The sequence below is a fragment of the Bison bison genome, unplaced genomic scaffold, assembly GCF_000754665.1.
Source record: "Bison bison bison isolate TAMUID 2011002044 unplaced genomic scaffold, Bison_UMD1.0 scf7180017864456, whole genome shotgun sequence".
Taxonomy (NCBI): domain Eukaryota; kingdom Metazoa; phylum Chordata; class Mammalia; order Artiodactyla; family Bovidae; genus Bison; species Bison bison.
Window position 1 is genome coordinate 26,204,680 of NW_011495018.1, and position 10,068 is coordinate 26,214,747.

Sequence of the window (10,068 nt, forward strand, 5' to 3'; positions counted from 1 at the left end):
TGTCAGTTCATGGGATATTTTTTTCTGTAGCAACCATATGTACTATTTTCAGCAAAACAAAAGAAAGATATTTAAATGAAAATATGATTATATGAGGTTCTTGTCTGAAGCAATTTCACCAATTATATTTTAGTCAATTCATGACTTTAATTTTCAGTTTTTTAATTTACAGTAAAAAGTGGGAGGGAGTTCTCATCATAAAATGATTTAAAGCCTTCTTATATTGGTACTCCTGCAAAGATTAGAAGAAAATAACAATAGAGAGAGAAAGACACTGAAAAAATTGGGGTATGTTTAACTGTATGATATCAAGGGAATTATCTAAACATTTTGTGATTATTTTTCAGCTCTAGGGTTTCGATTATAAAATATCCTAACCTCTTATCATCCTACAGTCCACAAGGAACGTTTGTGTTTCACCTTCAAAACAATGTAACATACTTGAGGATGAAAAAATAAAGTGTAAAATAAAGCCATACTTCCTCAATAACCACTCCTCCAGACTGAATCCCTATTCTCCCATTATGAGAAACTGGGACAGTCATTGCAGAAGCAAAAGGGTGATAAGAGAAAAGACCATAAAAACTACCATCTGGAAATTCTCAAGGTAATCTCTCCCAAAATATTGGAAAAAATAGGGATATGAAAATATCTTTAATAACCTATCACCATAAGGTATTTAAATACTTATCTTTCTTCAAACAAGAGATTCTGAGATTCCTAATATTGCACTTCAGTTCAGTTCAGTTCAGTCGCTCAGTCATGTCCGACTCTTTGCGACCCCATGGACTGCAGCACGCCAGGCCTCCCTGTCCATCACCAACTCCCGGAGTTCACCCAAACTCATGTCCATCGAGTCAGTGATGCCATCCAGCCATCTCATCCTCTGTCATCCCCTTCTCCTCCTGCCCTCAATCCCTCCCAGCATCAGAGTCTTTTCCAATGAGTCAACTCTTCGCATGAGGTGGCCAAAGTATTGGAGTTTCAGCTTTAGCATCAATCCTTCCAAAGAACACCCAGGACTGATCTCCTACTTATGGCCAAATGTTTTTGCTAACCCAGTATTTCCTTGAACCAAGTCAGTAAGGTTCTACATTATTTTCTACATAGTGAAATTCACTGAAGCAAATTATTTTCTTTGAAAATGAAAATTTTCATTATTTTTCATAAAATTTTCAAAATTTCCATTATTCCCTAGGCTTAATGAATACATAAATTATGTAAATTTTTACTTAATAACTCTTTTACTAGAGCCCAGAGCTGCCAATATAATGAAAGGATGATGTTTTAAAGATGGGATGCATTTATGGCAGCTCGCCATGGTTCCTTTTCTAGAAGATGACTGACCTTCTTCAGGGATGCGATGGTGGTCTGATCATCCTGAGAGAGCTTCAGGGCAGTGGCGACCTTCGCGGAATTAACCACGATCTCCGCATTCAGCTCTCTGCACTTGGCCATCAGACGCTTTTCATTGTCATAAGACTTTTTCATGACAGCATGAAGCTTCTCATATTCAACCCTAAATTTCTCCAAACTTCTGTCCCCTGAAAGTTCATTGAGGACCTCCTGAAAATCCCTTTCGATTTCTTCATATGCAGTTTCCTCCAGCACTAGCTTTTCAGTCTTTTCCTATTCAAAAAGTCAAAGATGAGAATGAAGATTGCAATATTTACCTCATCACTATTCAGGAATGACTGTTACTATCCGTGAATAAGACCTTCGTACAAGCAAAATAAAAGCTACTGATAAGCAGGCGATTTATATGAAGATCTGCATATACGTGGGCTTCTCTGATGGCTCAGTGGTAAAGAATCCACCTGCCAACACAGGAGACTCAGGAGACGCTGGTTTGTTTCCTGGGTCGGGAAGATACCCTGGTGGAGGACATGGAAACCCACTCCAGTATTCTTGCCTGGAGAATCCCATGGATGGAGGAGCCTGGCAGGCAAAGAGTCGGACACGATTGAATGAGCATAAGCATTCTGCATATATGTATACATAAGCATAAGGATAATATTTCCTAATATTTCCTCCCACATACAGCTAAGGATTAGATTAGATGGGATAATTCACGTTAAACACTTAGCCAAGTGCCTGCAAACAGAGTTACTCAATAAATTTTGAGAGCTGTTATGATTATTCCAAGCCTGCTTCTTACCATCCCCAGGACTGCAGAGGGAAGCCACAGCATGCTGAGGTCAGACATAACATAGATACCATGAAATCACACTTACAATGAAATCTGTCCAGAATGTACAGTATTCTATTTTAAAATATTCCATCATTTTTACCCCTTTAAAAATTAGCCTGGTTCATCTCCACAAGAATTTTGAAATGCCCCGTGGGCAATGGTCATGGGCTTTCTCCACATTTGCTTTCCATGATTAGCTGGGCAGCAAATTATTTAAAATAAAAGCATATAGATGTAATTTAAGCAAGTCTGACTTAGATGAGAACCAGGATTTAGTTATATAAGAATTCATATTTCCCTAGTCTTGTGGGCAGAACTGTGTACCCTAGAGAAAGGACATGAGTGAGGCGACTTAGCAGCAGCAGCAGAGAAAGGTTTGATGAAGTTCTAAACCCCAGTAACTGTGAATGTGACTTTATTTGGAAATAGAATCATTGCATATACAATTAAGTTGAAGTCATACTGGAGTAGGGTGGGTCCTAATACCATATGACTAGTGTCCTTATAATAAGGGAGGGATTTTTATAATTATGTGGGGTAATAGATGTTAACTAAACTTATTGTGATAATGACTTCAAACTGTATACATAAATCAAGGGGGCTTCTCTGGTGGCACAGATGGTAAAGAATCTGTCTACAATGTGGGAGACCCAGATTCAATACCTGGGTCAGGAAGATTCCCTGGAGAAGGGAATAACAACCCACTCCAGTATTCTTGGACTTCCCTGGTAGCTCAGTGGTAAAGAATCCACCAGTAACGCAGGAGCTGCGGGAGACACAGGTTCGATCTCTGGACTGGGAAGTTCCCTTGGAGGAGGGCATGGCAACTCACTCTAGTATTGTTTCCTGGAGAATCCCATGGAGAGAAGAGCCTGGTGGGCTACAGTCCATGGGATCAAAAAGAGTCGGACACGACTGAAGCGACTTAGCACACACACACATATATCAAATCATTATGTTATACACCTAAAACTAATACAATGCTACATGTCAATCATATCTCAGTAAAAAAGGTGGGGAGGCATTTGGACACAGATACACACACACACAAGAACCCATGTGACAGGTGGAGGCAGAGATTAGACTGATACAACTGCACGCCAAGGAAAACTCAGGATGGCTGGCCACCACCAAAAGCTAGGAAACGGCAAGGAAGTATTTTATTCATTAGTCTCAGAGGGAGCATGGCTCTGCAGACATCTTGATTTCAGACTTCTTAGTCTCCAGAACCGTGAAATAATAAATTTCTGCTGTAAGCTATCCAGTTTGTGGTACTATGTTACAGATGCCCTAGCCAACGAATACACCTATTTCTTACTACAAAGGGCGAGACAGTGAAGTGAAAGTGAAGTCGCTCAGTCGTGTCCGACTCTTTGCGAGCCCGTGGACTGTAGCCTACCAGGTTTCTCCATCCGTGGGATTCTCCAGGCAAGAGTACTGGAGTGGGTTACCATTTCCTTCTCCAGGGGATCTTCCTGACCCAGGGATCGAACCAGGGTCTCCCACATTGGAGGCAGACGCTTTAACCTCTGAGCCACCAGGGAAGCCCTACAAACAGCATAATAATAATAATAAAGAATGAGTATGGTTAATATATTTATTCAGGAAATATTGATTGAATATCTTCGGTATATAAGTTGGAATGAAGAGGCTGGAGGAGATACCAAAGTAAGGAATAAACAGCCTTCCCATAGGAAATGTGTACATTAAGAGCTGATGCAGTATGTATGCAGAAAATAGAAGCATGGAGTTTGATACCTGCCATAAAATAGATTCAAAATCCTATGAGGACCTATAGGAAGATGGAGTTACTTCCAGCAGCAAGAATTAAAGCCAATTTCATAAAGGAAGTGGCATTTGAGCAGGCATAAAAGGGAGATTGGAGTTTTCACAGGTAGAGGTGAAGAGAAAGGGCATTCCTGGCCCATGGCAAAACTTGATCAAAGACTCAGGGCCAAGCAGGTATCCGTGATTTGAAATTGGTTAAGAAGTTCAAATTAGCTAAAGAAGTATGATGTGGAGAGGGACAGAGACTAGACAGGGAGTTTGGGACAGACTGGACACCTTGAATAGCATTCTGAGGAATATAGAGCAAATTATTCTGGAAGCCACAGGTAACCACTTAACCTTTTGAGCAAAGAACTGATAAGTTTTGAAAGGTCTTATTTATGTTTGTAACATTATGCTTTGATATCTCCACTAAAACAGGCTTTAAAATCGAAACTATTGCTAACACTGTTGATGGGAATGTAAATTGCTACAGTCACTATGGAGAACAGCAAGGGGGCTTCTTTAAAAAACTACAAATAGAGCTACCATATGACCCAGCAATCCTCCTCCTGGGCATATATCTGGAGAAAACCATAATTCATTCAAATAGATACATGCATCCCAATGTTCATTGTGTTAACAATAGCCAGGACATGGAAGCAACCTGTCCATCAACAGAGAAATGGATGAAGAAGATGTGGTACAAGGGATGGGGGAAGGGAGACTCAAGAGGGAGGGGATATATGTGTACATACATACAGCTATTTCACTTTGCTGTACAGCAGAAACTAACACTGCAAAGCAATTAAACTCCAATACTAAAAATTCTAAAAAGATGTGGTACATATATACAATGGAATATGACTCATATTACTTAGCCATAAAAAGGAATGAAATAATGCCATTTGCAGCAACATGGATGTACCTAGAGACTGTTGTACTGAGTGAAGTAAGTCAGACACAGAAAGACAAATATCATATGTTATCTCTTATATGTGGAATCTAAAAAAAAGGTACAAATGAACCTATTTATAAAACCAAAATAGAATTACAGATGTTGAAAACAAACTTATGGTTATTGGGGGAAAAGATGCAGGGGAGGGATAAATCAGGAGATTAGGATTGACATATACATACTACCACATATAAAATAGATAACTAATAACCTCTATTGTACAGCACAGGGAACTGTACTCAATACACAATGTGATGACCTACATGGGAAAAGAATCTTAAAAACAGTGGTTACATGTGTATGCATACCTGATTCACTCTGCTGCACACCCAGAAGTAACACAACATTGTAAATCAACTATATTCCAATAATTTTTTTAAGAAACACCTCTATTGCTAGTCAGAGAAATTAACTGACACAATCTCTAATCCCAATAATAAAGTAAAATTCAGATTCACCCTGCAGACTTTGGGTAAGTTGTCTAGTTTACCTTCTGCCTCGACAAACCCGTCTTTTCCAACATAGAGAAAGTCGACATGCTACTGGTCTTCAAAAACACCTGTACTGTTGATCACACTTCTAAATATGATATGCAAGCAAAACAGAGTCTATATCTTAAACCAGATATGGCGTCACAAGCATGTTTATAGAACGCTTTGTATAACGTTAGTATTAATACTAACATTAAACTCAACAGAGGTTTTCTTCCTGACTAAAAAGCAGATTATTGCAAAGATCACAATACAGCAATTCCACAAAGCAGAAAAACTTGTATTAAGGAATGCTGCTGCTGCTGCCGCTAAGTCACTTCAGTCGTGTCCGACTCTGTGCGACCCTATGGACAGCAGCCCACCAGGCCCTTCTGTCCACAGGATTCTCCAGGCAAGAATACCGGAGTGAGTTGCCGTTTCCTTCTGCAAGGAATGGTGCTGCTGCTGCTCAATGCTTTCCGCTTGTTGATGTTAACATGAACACACAACAAACATTTATCCCAGCAATGTTCTTGGTTCCCTCCCTGTAAATGGTATTTACCGGTCATGGAACAACAGATTGGTTCCAAATTGGGAAAGGAATATGTCAAGGCTGTATATTGTCACCCTGCTTATTTAACTTACATGCAGAGTACATCATGCAAAATGCTGGACTGGATGAAGCACAAGCTGGAATCAAGATTGCTGGGAGAAATATCAATAACCTCAGATATGCAGATGACACACCACCCCTATGGCAGAAAGTGAAGAGGAACTAAAGAGCCTCTTGATGAAGGTTAAAGAGGAGAGTGAAAAAACTGGCTTAAAACTCAACATTCAAAATACAAAGATCATGGCATCTGGTCCCATCACTTCATGGCAAATAGATGGAAAAACAATGGAAACAGTGACAGACTTTATTGTTTTGAGTTCCAAAAATCACTGCAGATGGTGACTGCAGCCATGAAATTAAAAGACGCTTGCTCCTTGGAAGAAAAGCTATGACCAACCTAGACAGCATATTAAAAATAGAGATATTATTTTGCCAACAAAATAATGGTCCATCTAGTCAAAGCTATAGTTTTTCCAGTAGTCATGTATAGATGTGAGAGTTGGACAATAAAGAAAGCTGAGCACCAAAGAATTGATGCTTTTGAACTGTGGTGTTGGAGAAGACTCTTGAGAGTCCCTTGGACTGCAAGGAGATCAAACCAGTCAGTCCTAAAGGAAATCAATCTTGAATATTCATTGGAAGGACTGATGTTGAAGCTGAAACTCCAGTACTTTGGCCACCTGATACGAAGAACTGACTCATTGGAAAAGACCCTGATGCTGGGAAAGATTGAAGGCAGGAGGAGAAGGGGATGACAGAGGATGAGATGGTTGGATGGCATCACCAACTCGATAGACATGAGTCTGAGCAAGCTCCGGGAGTTGGTGACGGATAGGGGAAGCCTGGCGAGCTGCAGTCCATGGGGTCACAGAGTCGGACAGGACTGAGCAACTGAACTGAACTGAACTGAAATGGTATTAACATCAACACTTGATCACTAGCCTAAAGAGTTGTTCACAAGAAAGGTTCTCCCTGTGCACCTGGCACCTAGCACAGGCATGGAAAAATATCAAAGAAAAAAATCTGTAAAGAAACTTTTATGAACAAAAGAAATTTGTTTGTATTTTCATTTTAAAATATATTGCAATTCAAAGCAAAGCAAAAACAATCTTTTAGCTGTGACCAATAACCAGTTGGTATCTACACTGTTATAGCATATAATAGTATCTACTTCAGAAGCAGGATTTCAACATGAACTGATCAGAAAGGCGCTGTGATGCTCCTTCATACAACACTGATTTGGGTGTGTACTATTAGCTGAGAGTAGGGGAAAAGGGAAAAGAAAAAGCAAGCTGCAGTGAAAAATGAGGCTGCATGGAAATGAAGACTTATGAAAGCAAAAAGTGAAGTTGCTCTGTCGTGTCCGACTCTTTGCGACCCTGTGGACTATAGCCTACCAGGCTCCTCTGTCCGTGGGATTCTCCAGGCAAGGGTACTGGAGTGGGTTACCATTTCCTTCTCCAGGGTATGAAAGCAAACGTGAGGAAAATTTGACCGAGGTCAAATGAAAATAAAAATAGATGAAAAAATGACAGCAGATTATGAAAGGGAAGAGAGACAGGAAACAATTAGTTTATAGTATTGATATCTGGGGCTTACATAGGGAAAATGAAGAATAATGAAATAAACCAAGAGGACTAGTGGGGGGAGAAAAGGAAATAAAGGAAAAAATAAAGGAAAAATTAAAGAACTAGAAGGAACAGGAGGAGGAAATGGGAAGAAAGAGGTATGAATGAGTGTGGGTACTGAAGGTAAGAAATTTGGCCTTGGATGGACAAAAAAACACATGAAGAAACGCTCAACATTACTCATTTTCAGAGAAATACAAATCTAAACTACAGTGAGGTATTACCTCACACCAGTCAGAGGGGCCATCATCAAAAAATCTACAAACAACAAACGCTGGAGAGGATGTGGAGAAAAGGGAACCCTCTCGCATGTTTAGTAGCAATGTAAATTGATAGAGCTAATGTAGAGAACAGTATAGAAATTCCTTAAAAATCTAGGAATAAAACTACCATATACCCAGTAATCCCATGACTGGGCATATACCCTGGAAAACCATAACTCAAAAAGATCCCCTATGTTCACTGCAGCACTATTTACAATAGCTAGGACATGGAAGCAACCTATATGTCCAACTACAGATGAATAAAGAAGCTGTGGTACACACATACAATGGAATATTACTCAACCACAAAAAGGAGCAAATTTGAGTCAGTTGAACTGAGGCAGATGAACATAGAGCCTGTTATACAGAGTAAACTAAGTGAGAAAGAGAAAAACAAGTATTGTATATTAACGCATAAACATGGAATCTATAAAAACGGTACTGATGAACCTATTTGCAGGGCAAGAATAGAGACACAGATGTAGAGAATGGACTTGTAGACATAGCAGGGGAAAAGGAGAGGGTGGGATAAATTGAGAGAGTATCAATGCCACGTATACACTACCATGTGTAAAATAGATAGCTAGGGGGAAGTTGCAGTTAACACAGGGAGCTCAGCCCAGTGCTCTGTGACAACCTATAGGGGTGTGATAGGGGGTGGGAGGGGGGAGGCTCTAGACGGAGGGGATACATGTATTGATTGATGATTGATGATTGATTCACATTGTTGTACAACAGAAACCAACACAACACTGTAAAGCAATTATCCTCCAATTAAAAGTAAATTTTTTAAAAAAGAAAGACATTTGGCAGGGTGGATGAGAGTGATGGAGACTAGACAGGGAAGCAGATGGAGAGTATAAGAGGGATTGTATAAGGAGAGAGAGTTGTTGGCCGCAGGAAGATGGAATTTGCAAGGGCAGACCAGGTGTGGAGGAGATGGAATGATGAGGGGATGTGCAAGGTGTAAAGGAGACCAAAGAAGGAATTAGAACAGGGGTATGACGGTAGTGAGAGACGCTGGGACCAGGCCTGGCTTCGTGGGTGTGTGAACTATTCAGATGCAGGAGCCTCCTTGCTAAGATGTGCTCCACCCTTGGTTTACTGTTCTGTTCAAACCTGTTAATTTTTTTTAACATAAGACTCTGCATTTTCATTTTTCCTTGAACCCCACAAACTATGTAACTGATTCTGGCTGGGACTGACCATGTGATGAGAGAGATTGGGGAGGTCTCTGATGGGAGTGATGAAGGATTTGAATTAGGGCCGTAATGGATGAGGACTGGGACTGGCAAGTAAGGACAGGGATCTGAGGTTGTCCAGGTTATAAATGAGGGTGCTAAGGGACAGGCCGATGGACAGGGGAGCCGGGTGTGCTGCAGTCCACAGGGCCATAAAGAGGCCCACACGACTTAGCTGCTGAACAACAATGGACAGGCGAGGGGTCACTAGAGAGTTGCAGAAATAACCTCTCATCAGTGAGGCTGAAGTTGGAGTGTGTCACAAAGTCAGGGAGTGAAAGGAGGGCATAAGATATTAACACAGTGGTCAGTGACAGCAACAGGGCAGTTAGTGATGGGCTGAAATGAGTAATGGGTGATCAGCTGATAGGGAATCGTGGTGCGACGTGGTCAGTAAATAAGGGTGACACTGGATATATATGAAGCCTTCTTCCAGGTTTCCCCATTCAGCAAGACATCAATATTTCTGTGTATCTCTCCTGTGGTTTCACCTTTCGACTCAAAATCTAGAAGTGGGGGCCTGTCATGTGTGAGGGGGGGACCTTATGAAAGTCCTACCGCACTTTGCACCATGTGAGTTTAACAGGGTCGGGGTGGGGGGCGGGGGGAGGTGTCCACCCAATGGAAGGAGGGGCAAGAAATAATGGACCCAGCGCCAACGGGAACCCGAGGAAGGGGGCGGTAGGGAGTGAGGTTGTGGGAGGGGATAGGATGCTGACAGGGAGTATTCGGAATCGGTGGATGTGACACGGGATAGCAGAAGAGAGACGACGGGGAGGGGTCGAAGGAGAGGCGACAGAGAAGGGGGCGCTGACTTCTGACCTCGGCCATCCTGGGGCGCTCTGCGGGTGGCCTCAGAGGCAGCTGCGGAGACCGCGGAAACTGGGCCGCAGGCTGGGGAGGGGGGCCGGAACCCGGGGCCCAGCGCGGCCCCCGG

The 10,068-nt window shown here is 41.6% G+C and overlaps 1 protein-coding gene across 1 annotated transcript in view; it reads right to left on the bottom strand.

Annotated features, from left to right (window-relative positions):
* CFAP58 (cilia and flagella associated protein 58) overlaps positions 1-10,030 on the bottom strand; it is a 109,815-nt gene extending 99,785 nt beyond the window's left edge. Inside the window, exons 1-2 of the mRNA XM_010859392.1 lie at positions 9,954-10,030; positions 1,348-1,629 (exon numbers count right to left, since the gene is read on the bottom strand). Coding sequence (XP_010857694.1) covers positions 1,348-1,629; positions 9,954-9,962 — 291 coding nt within the window. The 5' untranslated portion in view covers positions 9,963-10,030. The remainder of the gene's footprint in view (positions 1-1,347; positions 1,630-9,953) is intronic.
* Between the last annotated feature and the right edge of the window lie 38 nt (positions 10,031-10,068).